This window comes from Phyllostomus hastatus, unplaced genomic scaffold (genome assembly GCF_019186645.2).
Source record: "Phyllostomus hastatus isolate PE091 unplaced genomic scaffold, TTU_PhHast_1.1 phas_contig_40, whole genome shotgun sequence".
Classification (NCBI taxonomy): domain Eukaryota; kingdom Metazoa; phylum Chordata; class Mammalia; order Chiroptera; family Phyllostomidae; genus Phyllostomus; species Phyllostomus hastatus.
In genome coordinates, this window is record NW_025333872.1 from 58,862,116 (window position 1) to 58,884,249 (window position 22,134).

The 22,134-nt window shown below is 36.5% G+C and overlaps 1 protein-coding gene across 3 annotated transcripts in view; it reads right to left on the minus strand.

Annotated features, from left to right (window-relative positions):
• The window catches only part of CDK19 (cyclin dependent kinase 19), a 142,731-nt gene that overhangs the window by 36,645 nt on the left and 83,952 nt on the right, over positions 1 to 22,134 (minus strand). For all 3 annotated transcript variants that reach the window (XM_045843005.1, XM_045843007.1, XM_045843008.1), the window contains 2 exons: positions 18,320 to 18,430; positions 16,846 to 16,986 (listed from right to left, as the gene is read on the minus strand). In XM_045843005.1, the coding sequence (XP_045698961.1) occupies positions 16,846 to 16,986; positions 18,320 to 18,430 (252 nt within the window). The remainder of the gene's footprint in view (positions 1 to 16,845; positions 16,987 to 18,319; positions 18,431 to 22,134) is intronic.

A 22,134-nucleotide genomic window follows, 5' to 3' on the forward strand; every position in this document is an offset into this window, starting at 1 on the left:
TCTAGGATCCTGTGGGTCTCTCCAATTAACTCTCCTGTGAGAGTGGGAGTTTCTCCTGCTGCCACAACCCCCACAGGGTTTTTCAGTCAGAGGTTTTGAGGCTCTATTTCCCTGCACTGGAACCCTGGGTTGTGTTGTCTGCCTCGCTCCCCAGTTGTTCCTCCCAGTTTATCCTCATGCAAGTGTGGGACTGCCCAGTCCACCAGCCACTATGTTGCTGTGTGTCCTCTTTACCCAGCTGCCTGTCTCCACCCCCTACTCCCAGACTGGATGAATGTTTCTTTTTTAACTCCTTTGTTGTCCAACTTCCAAATAGTTAGATTTCCTGACGGTTCTGGTTATTTTTTGTTTTTAAATTTGCTGTTGACCCTCTTTCGATTGTGTGAGGAGGGCAAAATGTATTTACCTATGCCTCCATCTTGGCCAGAAATATAAAGTTTAATTTTTAAATTAGTCACAGAGATTAACAGTAACTAGGCCCTGGCCTGGTAGCTCGGTTGGTTACGGTGTTGTACCCGATACGCGAAGGTTTCGGGTTCAATCCTGGGTCAATGCACACATAAAAATCAATCAATGAATGCATCAATACGTGAAACAACAAATCAATGTTTCCATCTCTCCTTTCCTCTCTCTCTCTAAAATTAATAAAAAATAAATACAATATATAAACAGTAACTAATAATAAAAGAGAACAACTATAACATTATATTGTGATTACAGTTATGTGAATGTGGCCTCTCTGTCTCTCTCTGATAACCAAGATGGCTACTAAGTAACTCATGGTCAGGAAGCTATAGCATGTATACATCAGACAAAGGGATGATTCAAGGCAAAACAGAGCACGCAGCCCGAAGTTTCATCCCACTACTCAGAACGGCATGAAATTTAATTCTCAGATTTCCATTTAATATTTTAGGATTGCAGCTGACCCCAGCTAACTAAAACTATGGAAAGTGAAAACAAGAATAAGAGAACACTGTAAATATTAAGATCGTGAGATTCTTGATGTTTCAAAATAAGAGTAACAAAATAAATAATATACTCACCATTAAAATACATTTAGTTTTTCAAAGGATTTTCACATACATTTCCTTTCTCTTAATGGAAACACTCAAAGGCCTATAGGGCTAGGGGCAAGTCTCAGAACAACTCCATATAATCCTCAAGATTTCACACTGGGTTGTGTTTACAGATACTACGCTTAATTTTCAAAAGGCTAACTCTAACAGTGATTAAATGAAAGTATATGCCTTAAAAGAACATAAAGGAAACCACAGCTCGTGAACACACACCTACAGTCACATATACAAACCTAAAAGAATAAAGAAAGGATACCAAAATTGTTCTGACCTAGTTACATCCCAATTAACAAAGACTGTGCTTTACTAAAACTCCTCTTCTTACTGTGAACACAAAATGCCAGCTGTGAAAGAAAGTGATACTGCTGGGTTTGCACACTTTAGTTACCATAGAAACAGAAAAAATGGCTGGAGTTGGATGCCTCACATTTAAGTTATCAGCAGTAAAATCGGATAGACAAATCAAGGCTTCAGGGTTTGTTTTAGTTAAATTGTATTTTAAAGGCAAAAGTCAGGGAAATAATGTGATAAACAATATGATTACCCAGGAACTATTCTCAAAATATCTGTATTTTTGCAGAACTTGGTTAATTCTTAAATTTATACCTATATGTACTGCAGATTTGCCTTTTCCTTTTATAGAATCATCTTTTTTCACAGGGTTAAATTTATTTCAGTTAATTGGCACATCATAAATAGAACAGCCTAAAGATACAGAATTATCCATCTACATTTGCTTTGCACTTTCCACTCCAGGACATTTGGAACAAAAATATGAACCCACAAGATGTTTCTTATCAGTACCAATAAAGACAGAAAAATGCAAACACAATTGTTTACAGTCCTGAGTAATAGGAATAAAACCAATCAGAATATCAGTCGGACTAGTTTCTGAACAATGAACTGTGCTGGCCTAATACTAATGGCTACAACTATTCTTTTATTTAAAGACAGAAGCGGCACAACTCTCCTCACATTTGATACAGAAGTACATTCCCAGGAGAAAACTCTCAGTGTATGTTCCTTTCTTTACACTGTTCTCCATTATTCACCTTGAAAAAATAAGATTCTGTATTGGAACAGGGCAAAGAAGTATCTAAGAGTAAAACACATTCATTCTTTTCTTAGCAAACCCAACAATCATTTGCTAATAGCATCAGTCTAATAATTGTTTACTCCTTAAAATAACTTCATTGACAGGAGAGGATTAAAAAATAAAAGAATCCAATATTGTGATTGCAACCTCCTAAAGGTCAGGGAAGATACTTCCGTTACCACTTTATGTATCTGCTGAAATCCAGGCACACAGTATTTAATAAATATTTATTGAATGAAAAAGTAAATGAATGAATGAAAACCGCCAATGTTTAGTACTCATGGCCCTTTCTTTAAAAAACGTTTTTTACATTGTAAGAAACTAGAGTAAGCTCTTATCCCAAAATATGCAAGCTCACTTCTGAATACAGATTTTTTAAAGTCCTAATTCTAGTTTATTTCAGGGTTTCAACCATCAAACCATCACCCATATGCTAATGACTCCCACATCTATACTTCCATATAGCTTAGCAATACATCAACTATATGCTGTCCATCTTCAAAATCATCTCAAACACAACTTGTTCAACCTGAATTTTTACTGTCTCTCTGGTATTCCTTTGTCAGTACCTCAGTCAACAAAAGAAGTCTATGTATCCTATGCTTTATCCCTCAAATCCCCTCAGTCCTCAGATCTGTACCTTACTTCATTATCTTGATTACCTCTGCTGTGATTCAAGCCTTCACCATTTCTCAACCAGCTGATTATAACAGCCTAATAAAGCTGCTGCCCCAGCACCCTCAAACTAATTCTCCATACCCCTGTCTCCATGGTCTTTCTTAAGCAAAAATCTGATCTTCTCAGCTCCAACTGACCACAGGAAAAATCCACCCTTGTAAACATGACATTATGATCCACTACAATCTGGTCCCTACTTTTCTCTTCTGCCTTGCTTTCACTAATTTTTGCTGATCCCTGAATATATCTCATCATTTCTTTTTCAAAACTTATTTGATGATGATCTATTTGTGTGTATCTTCCCACCGTGCACTCACTGAGAGAAAGGATTGTATTTTATTTATCTCTGTATTCCCAGTGCCCAGCATAATGTCTGGTCAAAATATGTTCGTAAAGCATATATTCTAAGTCTGTAAACCGCTACTTCCCCTCACAGAAATCTAGTTATAAATGAATAATTTAGTTGAAAATGACAGGTTCCACAGATCTATAAGTGTCATTATTTAGGTATATTGTGAGTTAAATAGGCCTTTGTATTCAGAGAATGAGAATCCAACCACTATTTAAAGTGCTGTTTCTAAGCCAAAAAATGCCTTCCCAGTTTGAAATTACACATTTACAAGGAGGCACAAGCTATCTGTAAATCAGAAGCTGTTTATAATATTAAAAACTGTGGTTAATTTCATTTTGCCTTAAAATGGTCTAGAGACATCCAGAATAAGCAACTATGTCAATCAAACCTTGGTATTCATAGTAAACAATGCCTGGCGACCCAGCAGGCACAAGAGTTAACAACAATACACTTCTTTGTCTTTGCTTTTTAGGAGTGGTTACAGGCCTGAGCAGCAGAGATAAAGGTTTTCTTTTCTCTAACAAGAAGCAATAAAAAGCAGCCATTATAAAAAGCTTAATGCAAGACAAACACATGTATCTAGAAGACTATTTACCCAACTAACTTCAAGGTCACTCAGTCAGTGTAATCAAGATATATATTTCCCCGATGACAGCAATGCCAGGAATAATGAATACTACAAGACATTCAGATTCTATCCTGTTCATTAAGGAGTACAATCCATCCACAGATCAATACTGGTAGAAAATGGTTTTCTATTTACATTTGTGACATTCAATTCAAATAAAATAATTTCAGTCTCATTATCATGAGAAATTAGGAATGTCAGAGGCAGAAATTATCAAAATGAGCCCTCTCACTTTTCTCACGATGAAACAGAGGTGAAAGACCTACATAACCTTTAACCAAGCTTCCTGTACACGAACAGTGGCCAGCCCAGAATGAGAACCCAAGGGTCTCAGAGAGACACTCCAGGCCAGGGTTATGAGAAGAAAAGTAAGCTTGGAAAATGCACAATACTTAATTGATTTACGGCCTTCACCTCTAGAAGACTTCTCCTCAGAGGTGTGCTTAGTTGAGGATATCATCACACAAAATACCCATCACCTTTAATCTCTCAGTGAAATGAATCATCAGATCTTGCATGCAAGATTCCCTCTTGATGAGGACACCATCAGTAAGGGATCTTAAAGCATTCTACAGTGCTAGTCAAACAAAACGCCTGTGGTGGTGATTATCCAAGCATATAACTCTGTCCAAATTCATCAATTTATAATTAAAATGGGTGTGCTTTATTGTATATAAATTGTACCTCAACAAAATTAATTTAATAGAATAGAATCCCTGAATTGATCCTTAAGTTCTAAACATAGGCGTTAGAGTACTGGGGCTCCTTCTGCAGCCCTTGGTTCCTAATCAGTGCTTGCCACTGCTGTCACTATGGAATGTATCTTAACTATACCCTGTTAAAAAAAGATCCAAAAGATCCAAAATGAAGTCACTTGTGCTAGGCCCCACGTCAGCAAACCAAGATTTAACACCTAGCCTAATTGCAGTTTCAGCCTCTCCCAGAAATGAAACCTATAACTAGTCAGTGTGGAATTACCAGGTCAGCACTAGTGAGGTACTCTTCATGACAGTCCCCTTAGGTTCTTGTTCCTATTCCCCCATAGGAAGTAGGAAGGTAGGAGGAGGATATTGCCTGAAATACAATCTTTGCTAATACCGTATTTCACTGTGTATAATGCACACCCACATTTTTGGGCCAAACTTTCAGGGGGGGAATCTTTCGTTTTAACTTTTTAATTTAATTTTTTATTTATTTATATTTAGAAACTTGTTTTCTTTTTTGTATTATAAAGGAATTTTAGAATTTATTTTTGAATATATTATGGTACAAGAAATTTTATGTACCAGTAACAAATTTACGATACTTATACATCATAGAAGACCAAGAACTCTGTCACTGTCAGTATCAGAAATGTCGTCTTCTTCAATTTCTACATTACCAGTGTCTTCTGAAGAGTCACTTTCCTCATCCCAGTTAATTTCATCATCCTCAGTTCCATCCACAGCATTACTGATGCTGCATTTTTAAAACAATTTCCTAACCACTTCCTTCTTGACACAGTTCCACGATCTTAGGATCCAATCATAAACTTGAACGATGGATGCTTCCTTGACCCTGCCTGTAGGTATTACATCATTACCAGCTAATTGCATTCACGACATCCACTCTTTCTTCATCAGGGTCTTAAAGGGCTTGTTTACTGATACATTAAGGGGATGCAGTTGGCTGGTTAACCTACCAGGTATCACAGCAAGTTAGGTTTTCAAGTCTGTTGCAATTGCTTTTGCACTTCGAGTAAAATGGGCTTTGAGGTGATCCAAAACAAGCAAAGCTGTTTTTTTAAGTAATCCCACAAGCCTTCGTGACCAGACTTTGTTAAACTAGATTTTCATGCCTTCTTCATTCATCCATCCTTTTTCATGAATGCAGACAATAACTTCACTTGGAATCTTTTCTTTTGGAAGTGTTTTTCTCTTAAAGATAATCACAGGTGGCAGCTTTGTCCCATCTGCACAACAGGCTAGAACAGGAGTGTCCAACCCGTAGCCCAGAATGCTATGAATGCTGCCCGACACAAAATCGTAAATTTACTTAAAACATTATGAGATTTTTTTGTGATTATGTGTCACAATGTATATAATGTGAGGCCCAAGACAACTCTTCTTCCAGTGTGGTACAGAGATGCTAAAAGGTTGGACGCCCCTGGCAGAACAACAGGGAAATGTGATTTCTCATGACGACTAGATTCAACAGCCATAGTCTTTGCTCCTTGGATGTTCACAGTTCTGTTGAATGGCACATCAAATGTGGGAGGGACCTCATCCATACCAGCTACTTGGGACAGTTCAAAGTTGTCTTTTGAAGACTGATAACATAAGAATGAAATTCCAAAACTTGATCTCATAGGCCGCTGGAAGTTTGGGGGCAAGTTTCACTCATGTCCCTGTGCTCAAACCTCCTCTCTTCATAAAGCACCATTTTGGTGTCCTTGAGAAATCATCAATGTTTTTTTCTTATGCAATCCTTTTGCCGCCTTCTTGTATCATCTTGGTTCAAACAGAAATCCCAGTTTGATGCTGCTCCAGAATCCAGGTCTGCACTTCCTGCTCCACCTCCGGCCACTTTGGAGGTTTCCCTCGCACTGCCTTCTTCCATCTTGGCATCTGAAGAAGGGTTTCTTCCTGTTGTCCCACAGTCTGATGGCACTCTCCGTGTGAGGAGGTCGAGAGTGTCTCTCAGCAGCTCTGTTGTTATGCTTTTTAGCATATTTAATAACTGTTAGCTTAAAGCTTGCAGTGTATGAAAACCATTTTGACATTTTCTAAGGGATTTTCCAATAACTTCTCCCATCTAAAATGTACGAAGAAAAATGTCATGCTGTTCACCCTGTGGTAATATAGTTGGCATCCCCTATCTTATCAAGTGGATAACAATCAGCATTATCTATCTTCCTCTGTGGATAACAATACACTGTTCTTTGTTTCATTTCATCGAATCCTTGGCTGAAACTGCTTTTATTTCATGTCAAAAGTTCAACAAAACCAATGATCATATTCCAGGGTATTATTTTGCATGTGGATATCATTATTGCTTTCTAGAGTTACACTTCTAACACATAAGCATAAATGAAAGACTTAAAAATATTTACATATATGGAATTAGTACTATCCATGTATAATGCACATCCTTATTTTTCCTCAAAAATTAGGGGGGGAAAGTGCGCATTATACACAGAAAAATATAGTCATTTCCTCCCCACCCCTTTCCGTTTTTAAAAACCTTTCCTTTTGAGTTCCTTTTTATTTGATAAATGGGATGCTTCTCAATTCATGAATCATTAAATACAGCCAATTTAATCTTTAAATTTACTCAACTGAATTTTGTTTTTTAACATCTCTTAGTGACACTGAAGTAAGTTTGGCAAATAGCCTTCTAAATACATGTGTTTGCCAATGGAATACTATGCAGCAGAAAGAAAGAAGGAGCTCCTACCCTTCTCGACAGCATGGAGGGAACTGGAAAGCAGTAAGCTAGGCAAAATAAGCCAGGCGGTGAAAGACAAATACCATATGATCACATCTGTAAGTGGAACCTAATCAACAAAACAAACAACTAAGCAAAATATAACCAGAGGCACTGAAAGAACAAACTGACAGTAACCAGAGGGGAGGGAGAAGGAGTTAATGGGGGACAGAAGGGGAAGGGTCATCCAGGAACATGTATGAAGGACTCATGGACAAACCAAAGGGGGTTAGGATTGAGGGTGGGAGGTGGGGGTCAGTAGGGTGGAGGAGAGCGGTGGGGGGTGGGGATGGAAACAACTGTATTTGAACAACAATAAAAGAACTTTTTTTAATGTGTTTATAAGTACAAGCTACTCACACATTAGGCTAAAATCACAGATCATCAAAAGATCTGTGTCCCTAAGCTGAACCTTAGGAGGCTTCACAGGCCACTGTGAGTCTAACCCATCTCCTTTGAAGTTGGCCCTCTTGGAAGTGTGATACTTAGTGTACATCACCTGCCTCTGGAACAGCTGGAGGAGTCTTATACTCAAATAGATGTGTAATATCTGTCTATACTCTAACTTAGACAGTTCAGCTCTGCTGAAAGCTCCAGTTACATGGCTATAGGTATGAATAATGGAAAAACTGTTGTGCCGAAAGAAATCACAGCCCATATCTAAAACATACTTGAATGACACCTTCTTACATTTATAAGGCGTATATCACAGTATCCAGAGCATTGTAAGAAACATCGTCTCATCTGAGCTTCACAAGGCCTTGTGTCAAGGCAGCAGGACAGGACTCACTGCGCATGGATGACAACACCGAGATCAAAGGCCTTTCCGCTGCAGTCATGAACAGCTAAGCCACACACTATGGAGGACCCGGCTCTAAGGAACTAGTTAGGAATCAGAGGTCTTCAGCAGGAACCCTAGGGTGATGATCTTTAGCATGACAAGATCTATAATTGTCCCAAATCACTTAAAATTGCAGGTTAGAAGATAACCAAGCCATACTTTACTTTTTCATTGTTAGCTCTTCATTTTTTCTGAACAAAATTAGGATAATTAAGGTATATTAAATTATATACTGCATGCTGCCATAATTCTGTAAGGAAAATGTTAATACGTTAAGTGAAAAACATTGAACAGAAAATTATTTGATTAGCACGGAATTGTTAGAATGAAAACTAAATGAAATGAAGCACTAATGTATATCTCGTGCAAGCAAGTATTTTTTAAACTTTCATATTTTGAAATATGAAGAATTGGCAAAAATATTAGCAATATTTAAATATAAACAGGATGAAATGTGGCTTAGTCTTTTTTTAAAATAGAGGAACATGTTTCACCTATTTATATTTGGGCTGTACTTTGTAAAGCAGAAGAAAATAGGAATAGTATCAGGCTACTAAAATTCTGAGGAAAAAAAAACAGTTAAAGAAAGGGCGTCTTTGGATTGCTGATGGGATCCAGAAAGAATGTACAAAAGCTTCTACAGAAGGGAAATTAGGAGGAATTCAGGAACTCTGGAGCTAAGAGTAGAAAGTCAACAACCATATAAAGTACCTATCATTAACTATCCTCATTTGACAAGCACGTAAACTGAAGCTTAAGGATCAAGATTAGCTATCGTAGAAATAACTATAAGTCTAGGATCTCAAAGTTCTCATAACATAAGAACCACACAAGGCTGAACTCTGAAACATTATTAAAATGCTTACAAACAGGGTCAGTGGCAATGCTGGCCACCCACCCAACCCATCTTGACACACAGACCAAGGAGTGTAACATGTGCCTAAGTCAGCAGCTCCCACAAAGGCTGCTGTGGTACAATGAAGGTGAAGGTCAACAGGCACATGACACCTGCTGAGGTGGAACACTGAGGCCTCTCCAGTCTGCAGAGGGGGCACCAATAGCCTGTCTTGCCTACCACACCAGGGAGGTGGTACATGAGCACATGAATGAATGAATGAATGAATGAGTAAATAAATAAAATGCACTCAAAATGCTGGCATGATGGCTACAGTAAGATTTTAATGATTTCTTTGAGGTACAACACATTTGCCTTATCAAGCCTTCTGAGCACAAACAAAATAAAAAACTTCTATTTTCTTGTCAGACAAGGTATGAAGAGCAGCTACGCTGTACACAGAGATTCTAAACAACTCTGCAGCTACCAAGTACTTATTTTAATCAAACTATCACAATGAGCAGTACACTACTTTTTTTCCCTACTGAGTAGAGACAGAGGGCCCTCTTTGACTTTCATATATTGGGCTTTCATACAGTGATGTTCCTAAAGTCTACAAACGCTCTCTTCAGCTAAAGGACTGTAATATTTCATGCTTCCTAGTGGTGTCCTTTCACTGCTTTTAAAGCCTCTTAGGTTCTGTGCAGTCAGCCATGGAAAACAGTGTTTTTGCCATCATTTAAATTTTTTTGCTTTGCATTTTTGCCTTTGTTTTACACAAGTGACCAAAACATAGAAAAAAGTATTAGTGATGGGCACAGGCCTCAGGCTGTGTGACAAAGATGGAATCTCCAGGTACGTTCAAAGTGAAAAATCCTGGATCTGAATTGAACACACCCTGTACATTTAAGTAAATCTACTTAAACTACCTGTGGTTCAATAGCAGAGAGGGGAAGGAGTGGAAAGAAGAGATGTAGGGAGGGGTACAGTAAAAAATGTATACTAAATTCTGGAAATAAATCATTGAAGAATATTTACAAAAAGGAAGGGACAATTAGTACATTATAGTATTTTAGGTCTCTAGAACCAGAACTAACCCCCAATTCTAACCACCCAAGAAACTTCTATACATGGGAAAATTATATGAGAAATGAAAGAGGCCCTACTACATTTTATTGTATTTCTACTAATTAAAAAAGATCCAAATTATCATTTAAAGCCTCTTAGATTCTGTGGCAGGCAGCTTCGGAGATGGTTCCCAATCACCCCCACCCCTGGTACACTCCTGTGTAACTACTCCCCTTGAGTATGGACTGCACCTAGTGACTTCTATCGGACAGAATACAGCAAAAGTAATGGATGTCACTTACATAATAAACTTACAGAATACTGTGACTTCTATCTTCCTAACACACACACTCTCTCTTGCTGTCCTGTTTGCTCACTTTGGTGGAGAAAATTGCCATGTCGTGAGATGCTCAATGGCAAGGAACTAAGGCAGGCCTCCATCCATCAGCTCATAGGACAATGAATCTTACCAACAAATATGTGAGTGAACTAGGAAGCAGATTCTTCCCAGTCAAGAGCTGAGATAACAGCAACCCTTTAAAGCGACTCTGAAACAGAGGACCCAGAGAAGCTGCACCTAGATTCCTGACCCACAGAACCTGTAAGATGATAAATGTTTAAAGCCACTACATTTTGGGGCAATTTGTTACGTAGCAATAAATAACTTAGGTATATACACTGACTTAAAATATATATAGCCAACATGGCATAAACAGCCTGGAATGCTGTTGGGAATTCAGTAAGAACTCTGCCTGAACAAGCAGATGTTATAAGGAAGAAAATATATCAACAAACCAAAACTATACAGTTTTCTATCAGTTACTATGACAAAATATCCAGAACTGAATTATGCACTTCTCTGTAGGTAAAATATCTATTGCATCATTTTCTTTAATCGACTGAATTATATCTGATTCTAGGTATTGGCAAGTTATTATTACTATTATTATTATTATTATTATTATAGACCCTAATAAAATAAGTAAGTCTTTAGGTCGGTGACAGAAGTTTTGAAAATCCAGAAACGTTTGGTAGATATTAATAACAAAATCCAAAATATACAAAAATTATTTTCTTCCTCAACCATAGCGCACAAAATTTTCATGTACCACATTTGCAGACTATATAGTTATTTGTGCCTATCAACTTCAAAAGACTACAAATTCACCCACTATTGTGAACAATAATTACCACTTAAAATGCAAGTTAGAATTTTGACATAGGGGCCCCACAAATATTTTTAAAGGACAGAGTTGGGGTCAGGGCCCTGGAACATTCATTCAAATCCTCTATTCAATAAGACTTAGTATTTATCATGTGCTGGCTGCTAAAACACAAAAATGAAAGAGAGATAGTTTAACTTACAGTTCAGTTTACGTCACTGATTCAGTAGCAATATTCAGTAACTAAGGAGCCATAAATCCATTTAACAATATTATCATTTAGCCAGCATTTCTCTACCTTTGCTAAAGAAAAATGTGCAATTTCCAGATGTTTTGCTGAAATTCAAGTAATTTATGAGAGGAAACAAAATGCCAATGCTAGGGGTACAAAAGTCAGTGAGATATGATCCTTGCTCTTAAGAATCCTGTAATTTTGAAAAAGAGATAAAGTATATCGTGGTATTCTTCCAACCTACCAGAATAGTAGTCCCATAAAAATAAGTCACAATATATATCATCTTCTTAACCTTAGCTACATCCTGCTATAAAATTAAAATACCTCTCTTCCCCCTTGGTGTTTACAAGTTCCAAATGTTTATAGACTTACGTCTCTATTTCACTCTCTCGGCCAAGATGAATATATTTAGCTTCTTTTCTCTTTCCTTTTAAAGCAATTTCTCAATATAAGTTATTTTTTTGGTGACTTTATTCTAGGATCCAAACGACATAATTAAAACGCTGTTCCAGCTACAAAATCAATCACAATGAAAAACACCAACCTCTCTGATGATGTAATGCTTCAGATTCTGTAAAGTGTGTGAAGTCCAAAACAGTTGTTCTTATTTACTTTTTTAAATTTGGGGGATTATACTATTACACTAAAAATTTACATTTATTCTAACAAATGTAGCTGTATAGATTTTCCACATTTCTCACATCAAAAAAAAAAAAAGAGACAGATGATACATACTCCAATAGAGTTGTTACTAACAAATAATATAAAGTTAGATTTCCTACAATAATAGGAAATGAAGCATTTTTTTAAAAATTGCAAATGTACTCTTAAGCTCACAAAAAAATAATTTTTCAAATGTCTCTATCATGCTCCTTTTAAGATCATATCTGTACTATATACATATTTTGTTTCTTTATCTACTATAGAATATATCTACAAAGCAAACATATGATTTAAATCTACCACTCCTGCAAATACTTTGGCAAAACCATGACAATATGGTCTGGGTATCGAGATTCACAATCAATGAAAAGAAATGACAAGGTGTCACAGACTAGAGTCCTACTGGTTCAAAGTTTCAAATCTTATTAGAGTTATTTATGGAGTAGACACATTCGGTGAACATGCGGATAAAATATACACAGTGCAAGGTCAGAACCATGTTCAGAACATTATTTTCAACATTATGTTCATGCTATGGATGAGGTAATAATCAGTGGTGAAGAAAATTTCATCCAGGGAAAACTCACTCTCTTGCTCACAAGTGTTTAGTACTTACACACAGAAATACTCCCTGGCCTGAAATTTAGGGCCTTCTTCAATCAGGCTCCAACCCATGTCTTTCTAGTCTTACCTCATACTAGCCTAATCCAGCTTATCCATTTTTGAGCCAGACAGAACTACACAACCTTTTTGGGATGTCATATTTTGCCACGTACAATGCACACTTTTTTTCCCAAATTCTTGAGGGAAAAGTAAGGGTACGCATTATATGTGCATACAATGATTACATAACATGGGTATAATAATCCTGCGTACAATGTGCACAAAACATGGGTGGGCATTATACACAGCAAATTACAGTAAATTCAAGTGCTTTCTCATCTCAGTTTTACATCCAATACTCGGCTCAAATCTCTATTTAAATTCTACTCATCCTTTAAAGTACAGGTCAAATGGCACCTCTTTGAAGCTTTCCCTTACCTTCCCCCACCTCGTACTCAGGACTTCTAAGGAACGTCTAACCTTGAACAGCATTTAGTCTGCACTTCTCACATTCTCTCTCCTCTATCTTACAGTATAACTGCTTGTCTACATGTCATACTACTCTCAGATGGGACTCCTGAGGAGGAGATATCTGTGCGGTCATATTTGTACTGCTCCCCTTCATGTTTTGCACATATAATGAAATAACTGTTTATTACAGTGTGTTGAAATGCATGTTACTTGATCCAAATATATGCCATAATAATCAACATTCTTACTGATATTCATTCACTAAGGAAATATTTACTCACTAACCAGTAGTTACTGGAATAGTAGTACACCAAATGAATCATAGACCCCACTCTCTCAAAAACTCAAGCACATCTTCTAAACATTTGTATAAATTGTTGTAATGCTAATAGGTAAGTACTAGAAGGAAAGATGAAGTATAACAGCAATGAATAAGAAAGAAGGAGAGATTCTTTTCCAAGTAGGAATGGATATGAGGATGAGTTTCAAAGTTTGTGTGGGTCCTGAAAGACAGGTGGTGTCTGAGTATGTAGAGACGGGTAAGGAGTTTTAAGACAGAAGAAATAAAGACCGCTGAGACAGGAAATCTCAGGAAGACACAGGAATAATCAATAGCTCAACAGAACAGTGTAAGTGAAAGATTATATGGATATATTTTTAAAGAAAATATTTAAAAATAGTTGGAGCTACATCTGATAAGACCTTGAAAGCCAAATAAGGAACTAGAGCTTTAGTCTGTAAGCAATGAGGAACTATGTCAAAATTCTTGAGCAGAAGCTGAGGTCAGAAGGTCTGGAAGGGAAAGAAATCGTTAACAAAGAGATAAGAGGCTAAGACCAAACTCTAAGGAAGAAGGAATAAAGGCCATCTAGGAATGAGGCACTAGAGATGAAACTAGATGACCAGAAGAGATATTTGAGAGGTGGAACTGACAAGATGAGGCAAGTTCTGAATGTGGAGTGCAAGGGTCTGCCAGGGATAAAAGAAGTTTCTAGGCTAGGAGGCAGGGGTGCCAAAACCAACACAGAGAACACTGAAGCAACAGCAAGTCTAGATGAGAGAAAACTTATATTAGAAGTTACTATTGTAAGTTTGAGGGGGGAGACACCACAAACCACCCCCATATAAGATGGCAAACTTAACTGATACTGTTCTACCTACAGATCATTTCCCCATTTCTCTCTCCCTCTCCCTCTCTCATTCTCTCTCACCCCTTGGGCCTCCCTATTTCCTGAGATACAATATTAAAATTAGGCCAATCAATAACCTTACAATGGCCTCAAAGTGTTCAAGCGAAAGAAAGAGCTGCACATCTCTCACTTTAAATCAAAAGTTAGAAATTATTAAGCTTAGCGAGGAAGGCATGTTGAAAGCTGAGACAGGTCAGAAGCTAGGCCTCTTACAACAAACAGCCAAGTTGTGGTGGAAGTAACTGCAGATATGGTGAAAATAGCAAGGGAACTAGAATTAGAAGTGGAGCCTAAAAATATAACTAAATTGCTAAAATCTCACAATAAAACTTCAATGAATGAGCAGTTGCTTCTTATGGATGAGTGAACAAAGTGGTTTCTGGAGATGGAATCTACTCCTGGTGAAGATTCTATTATGACTGTTGGAATGACAGCAAAGGGTTTAGAATAGTTACATTCTGTACTAGTTACATTCCTTGCTGAGAAAATGAATGATTGATAAAGCAGCTTCAGGATCTGACAGGACTGACTCCAACTTTGAAAGAAGATCTACTGTGGATAAAATGTTATCAAACAGTATCACATACTTCAGAGAAATTGCTCGTGAAAGGAGTCGTCAGTCAACATGGCAAAGTTCGTTCTTGTCTTATTTTAATAAATTGCCAGAGCCATCCCAGCCTCCAGCAAACACCACTCTGATCAGTCAGCAGCCATCAACACTAGAGCCAGACCCTCCACGAGCAAAAAGGTTAGGACTCACTGAAGTCACTTAAGATGATGGATAGCCTTTTTAGCAGAGAAATATTTTTAAATTAAGGTCTGTACATTTTTTTAAACATAATGCTATTACACACTTAACAGACTACAGAACAATCTAAATGTAATTTTTACATGCACTGGGAGACAGACAAAAAAGCAAATTGCTTTATTGCAACATTCACTACAATGCAGTGTGTCTGGAACCAAACCCGCAATATCTCCAAGGTATGCTGGTATACAATTTTGTGAAAAAAAGAGAGGAGTTGAAATTAATCCTCTATTAAGGACTCTGAGCGATGATTTAAACATGACTGTGACCTCAAAAATATAACTCACATAGGTTACATCATAGCAAATTGAAATCTCAAACCATTTATGTATGAGGTTTTGATCTAGAACAACCTCACATACCCAAGAATCATTTAAAAACATGGTTAATAGTAAAAATAGTAATAGTAAAAATCATTTAAAAATCACAGTTAATAGTAAAGTGGATATACAGACGTCTTTGAGAACCTTACAATTTGAATAGGCCTAACTGACAAGGTAACAAGGGGTAAGACTATATTTTGCTATGTATAATGCATACTTTTCCCCCCACATTTTTGAGGGAAAATAAGGGGTGCATTATACATGGGTAGTACTAATTCCATATCTGTAAAAATGTTTTTAATTCCTTTATTTTTGCTTATGAGTTAAAAGTGTAACTTTAGAAAGCAATTTAACAATATCCATATGCAAAATAACACCCTGAAATATGATAATCAGTTTTGTTTCTAACTATAAATTAATAAATAATTGAATTAAAAAATTAAAATGAAAGTTTTTTTCCCTTAAAGTCTGGGACCAAAATGTGGATGCACATTATACACAGGAGGCACATTATACACAACAAAATATAGTAACTAGGTCCTTCTTCCTTGTGTATTCATTCCTTCCTATAATAAGTACTTATCCTCAATGAAACTGAGTTGACCTAGATTTATATCTACCATATCCGTAGAATCTCCAAAAGCCTAAAAAATAAATAATCATGAAGCCACTTTTGTGGGGAGTAAAATAAAACTTCCAATTATAAATTCATGGGTATTAAAATTATTTAGTACCCATTATCTTCTTAAGAACAACATAAATTAAAATAACAATACAAAGATGAATACCATATACTTCAACATTAATAAACATTTATGTTTACTGAATAAAAAGTAAAATCAAACATTTGAATTATGACTAATTTGCCTAATAAGTATATTCCACCTGTTAAATTCATTTATTTATTGTTAACACTGATAACAACATTCAATTTACTGGATGAAATGTCACTATTTTAGTCTAGCTCATAAGGAAAACAATAGAACTTAATTTTTAATATTATTAATTTACTGATAAGGAAAAATACAAAACCCAAAATGGATCAAAAGGTACTTTCTTCACAGATGACTACCTCATTGAGATTACCAGTCAGTCACCTGTTGAAAACTACACTGACATTTTACAGCTATGCATAACCATAACGGGAGAACATACACCAAAGGTTAATACAGTAATAGTAAATTTTTTCTCATAGGTTATGGGTGATTTATATTTTCTTCTTTTTTGCTTATGTGTATTTTCAAAATTTTCTGTAATTAATAATGATCATAATTGTACCAAGGAAAAAAGGTATCTTTTTAAAGAGGGGAGGAAACACAGTGATAAACTTAAAAGAAACATACTTACCAGATCTCTGTGAAGCACCCAATTTGCATGGAGGTAATGGATACCATCAAGAATCTGATAAAGTAACGATTTTACCATAGATCTTGGCAACTGCATGGGCTTTTTATTTGCTTTTGATGCACGATGAAACTTAATAATATGCTAAAAATTAAAAAATACAGTAATAACACATAGTCTTTGTGTATGTCAATAACATATAATTAAGACTACAGTAAATGTTCTGTATTTTAAAATTACTTCTTAAAGGCCAATGACAGAAAGAACAATAATTTTAGTAACAAGGCCAACCAAAACAGAATCGATATCAGGGGTGAATGTGACAGTTTTAATGTAGGTATAATGACTAGATTTACTGAAACCATTAAGATTTTCATTAAATAGGACTAAAAGGTAAAAAGGGGTGATATTTAAAAGCCTACCTAAAAATAGTACTACTTTTTTCTCCATTGACAAAATAAAATATTTTTTAAAAAGAAAAAAGTAGTACTTTTACTACTCTATAAAAATTAGTACTTATTGCATTTGGGTATCATCACTATGTGTATATTTGAATTGTTGTAAAGTTTCACCTTCTTTTGGCACAGAATAAATTTAGTTAATGTTAAATAGGAAATGACTAGAGAGAAGGAGGGAGATAAAAACAGGGAATTTATTTTTGAAATAAATAAAACTGGATCACTATAATCAAATTTTTATGTCCATATGTCATATTGTGGACTAAAAAGTATTGTAATGAAAGGGAAGAAATTCTACCTGCCTCCCACACCACCATCTCTGCTTCCATCTCTATCCACCCTTGTCCAAAACATGCCAAAATGGGTACCTCCATGAAAAGATTGGAGGTTCTTGTCAATGTCCGCTGTAATAGCATAAACTCTAGTTCCTTCAAGACACATAAGTCCATTAAGTTATTCCTAAACAGGTTTGTAGTTTATATGCATGACAAACCACACTATACTGAATCAAAGTTTTAGTATCCAAAATATGAACTTACTGCCAAGTTTGAATTTTTTTACCTTAAGCAACTCCTCAGGTAAAAATGTTTAAATGCCCTGATTCTTAATTTTAAAAGTATGTAATTACAATTTTTGCCTTCTTTTATTATTGAGAAAACATCCCTACTGTTTGTAAAACCACATTTATACTTCTATTTTAGAAAATACTGCAAGAGATTGATCTTCACTACTGTGTATACCACAAAAGAAAGCAATTTTCACTACACATATTAGTAAACTGCCATTAATTACTTGCATAAAATTACAATTTCCCACTCATTAACATTTTGCAAAGTGAAATTTCTGATTATTACAAATACTATCTTCTCAGTAAAATAAGACAATAATGTGTATTGCTCAAATTCTTTTGTATTCTCATTTACATTTTCCTTTACGTGATTTAGCAATGTGTAGTGCGTACATTTATTTCTCCATTCCTATATAAAACAGTTCTAAAAGTAGAGTAATTTTAGACTTACCCACAAATCATGTTCTGCATAGTCAAACAGCAGCCACACCTTCCTGTCACTGTGAGAAAGGAACACCTTCTGCAATGCGATCACATTAGGGTGCTTCAATTCCCGCAAAAGCTGAATGCAAGAGGAAAAGAAGAGTCACCATTCTGTTAACAAGTAGAGGAGAATGATGAACTTCCTATAATTTCGAAATAAAATTTTTGCACATTTAGACATTAAGAAAAAACACCCAAAATACCACTGCTCAGAGATACAAGTAAGCTCTGTCAACATCTTGCTGCATATCTTTCCAATCCGTTTTCTATGTGTATGTGTGTGTTTTAAAAATGAGGTCATTTTAAGTGGTAAAATACAAGTAATGTCATACCACTAAATAATTAAATATATTTTGGTGCATATATTTTTTTTACTAGAAGAAAAGCTTCTTGAGAGGCAGCAATCGGGTATTAACACTGTTTATATCCATGCTAGCACACTATATACTCAATACATATTTGACAAAAGATGGAAAGATAATTTAACACGCCCTACATTCATCCATGCTTAGAGCATGTGGTTGGGCTTTTTGGTGTGGAAAAGTGGTCCTATAAACAGAGCAAAGGAATAGGCCTTCACAACATAGAAGCTTCAAAAGCTGGACTCGGGTAAGAAGAAGGAAAGACCAAACTAGCAAGTGAAATTAGCACTGGCATATAACAGGCTGTTGCTTCATAAAATATTTAGCAACAATAACATTAGCTGCTCAAGGTGAAAGCCTGATAAATATGCCTGCCTCAGGCTGTCCTTAACCAGGGTTCAGATTTAATAGGTACAGAGAAATATATTCAATTTGACAAATATATTGAATGTCTTTTAAATGTAAATCTCTGTGAAAGATACAAAAAGGGAGATGGAACAAAACTTCTATTCAATACTTTCTATGTGTAAGATGATTATATGTAAGTGTTTTTACCTTATTTAATCCTTATAGCAACCCTAAGATATACACAGAACCTGAGGTTCAGTGTAACAAAAATAACTTGACCAAAATCAAACACCCAGAAAAAGAAGTTTTTTGTTTTGTTTTTTTTTTCTTAAAATTTTTTAAAGACTTTATTTATTTTTAGACAGAGGGGAAGGGAGGGAGAGAGAGAGAGAGAAACATAAATGTGTGCTTGCCTCTCGCATGCCCCGCACCAGGGAATCTGGCCTGCAACTCAGGCATGTGCCCTGACTGGGAATTCAACCAGCGACCCTTTGGTTTGCAGGCAGGCACTCAGTCCACTGAGGCACACCAGCCAAGGCAGAAGTTTGGTTTTAAATAGATCTACCTGGTTGCAAAGTCCATGCTTTCCACTACTGCTGAAGCCCCTGTTTTCAAAGACAACAATGCAGTGAGGAAGACAGACATACAAACAGATCAATGAGGCAGAAAAAAAATTAATTGCTTACCCATTCTAGTAACTTTAAATGAGTAAAGCATACTTTGAGTGCCTATGCTGGAAACACATACAACCAAAAAAAAATTCTGAAGTCCATCTCAGGGAACTTTTATAGACTATTTCCCAGTTGCCTAATTCTTTACTACTTTCAATGACAGATTTTCTAGTTTCTCATTTTAGCTCTGTACCTCAGCTCTCTCTTCACCTACACCTTGACAGCCTTGCTGGAGAATGTCCTGCCAGCTACGCTTTGAGCAGGATTCCCAAATACGGCTGGCTCCCTGGGTTCTCCATCCAACCCACATGCCCTGGAACACAGCTAAGGGTAAGAGCTAGGATAGACAGGGCTAACCGTAGCAAACCTTCCACTTTTTACAGCTGGTCTCTGTTTCTCTTGAGGATCTAGGTGGGAAATGACCAAGGAAAACATAATAATCCTCCCCTGGTAGGAGGGAAGGAAAGGGTGAGAAGGTGGGTGTTGTTCAGCTATCAGCTGCTGCTTCTCTCCCCACTGCCTAAGAAATGTTAGGCAGCCCTACTTCTTGCTTCAGATGCAAATGTTAGGAATCAAATGCTGCTAATGGATGACTGGATCAAAGACAGTGACATTTGCAGAGCAATATCCAGCTTCTGCTTTTGAAGGTTTTAGTTAGGCTTCCAGACTTGGTAGAGCAATGTGTTTAATGACCTCACTTGCCACTGTCATCCTTCTAGCACGTGGACCCTGGTAAAAGGCCTCACTTTAGGCACAACGACTGTCTCCTCTTTGACTCCTTGGTCCTGGTGAACTGAGAGAGTTTGACTTGATTAAGTCTCTACCCAAAACACGTTCTCTTTAATGGAAGGGAAGGTAAAACTCACTTCTGCATCTAAACCAGGCTATTAAAACACCAAACATTAAGACAGACCCCTGATGCCTGGACTCCACTTATCTGGGAAAGAGGATGTCACATGTGGTGATATGTAACCAGTATCTCTAAAAAATTATGTTTTCTATAATTACAAATTGTTGATCCCTCTTCAGTGAATCTACTTTCAGTCCCATGTTCAATCATTACTTTGAATAGGTAATTCGTTTACATGGTTCAAAAATCAAAATTACATAAAAGGACAGATTGAGATGTCTCATTACCACTCTTACACCTAGTCACCTTAGTCCCACTTGCTCTTAAATCGGTGATTTTCAACCTTTTTCATCTCATGATACACAAACTAATTACTAAAATTCTGCAGCATGCCAAAAAATATAGTTTTTGCTGATCTGACAAAAAACAGGTACAATTTTGAATCATTCACACTGGAAGGCTACTATTGTGTTGGCTGTTGTCATTTTTTGATCTGACAGTCTAAGACAGGGTGGCAAACTCATTTTTACCAGGAGCCGCATCAGCCTCACAGATGCCTTCAAAGGGCTGAATGTAGTTTCAACTCCTGAACAGTTGAGGAGTAGTTACATCTATACAGTCCGAAAATTATTTCGGGCCTTTGAAGACAACCTCGAGGCTGATGTGGCCCCCAGTGAAAATGAGTTTGACACCCCTGGTCTAAGAGGTCAGTGCCCTTGACTAAATAGTCAGGTACGGCATGTTTTAAAAATTCTTGCAGCACACCAGTTGAAAATCACTGTCCTAGATAACAATTTGTATTAGTTGCTTATTAGTCCTTCCTGTGTTTCTTTATGCAAATATGAATATATAATTTTTCTGCCCTTATTTATACAAAAGAGCACTCTACCTTTCTTACCTAATCTATTTTGGAAATCTCTCAGTATCAATACAATATTGGTACTACACAGAAATCTTTTTCTTCCAGCTGCATGGTATTTCTAGGTTATCTTTTTTTTATTGTGGTAAAACACATAACATATAATTTACCATGTTAACTGTTTCTAAGTGTACAGTTAAGTAGCATTAAGTATATCACCACTGCTGTGCAACATTTACCGACTATCCTTTCTATCCTTTCTCCAGAACTTTTTCATCATCTCAAACTGAAACTTTGTACCTTAAACAGCATTTCCCCATTCCATTCCCAGCCCCTGATAACCACTATCCTACTTTCTCTCATAAATTTGATGGCTTGCAGAACACAGCTCTTAAGAGCTCAGGGTGAGATATTTAACCTGGTACAGCATCTGAAAACTGGGTACTATAAAAGTGTTTTTCTGCAAGGGCTGTGAATCTAATAAGTGCTACAGAATCCTAAAGAAAATGATCCACAGAAAAGGGGGACAACGGGGAACACACCAGGGGAACTAAAGCAGAGATTAACCCAATCACTGGTTACTTTCAAGGCTGGGGTACTAGTAAAATGCCAGGCCCTCAACAAACACCATACAAAACTGTATTGCTTACCTTTATTTACTAAAACAAATAAATTAAAAATAAATTTCTTTAT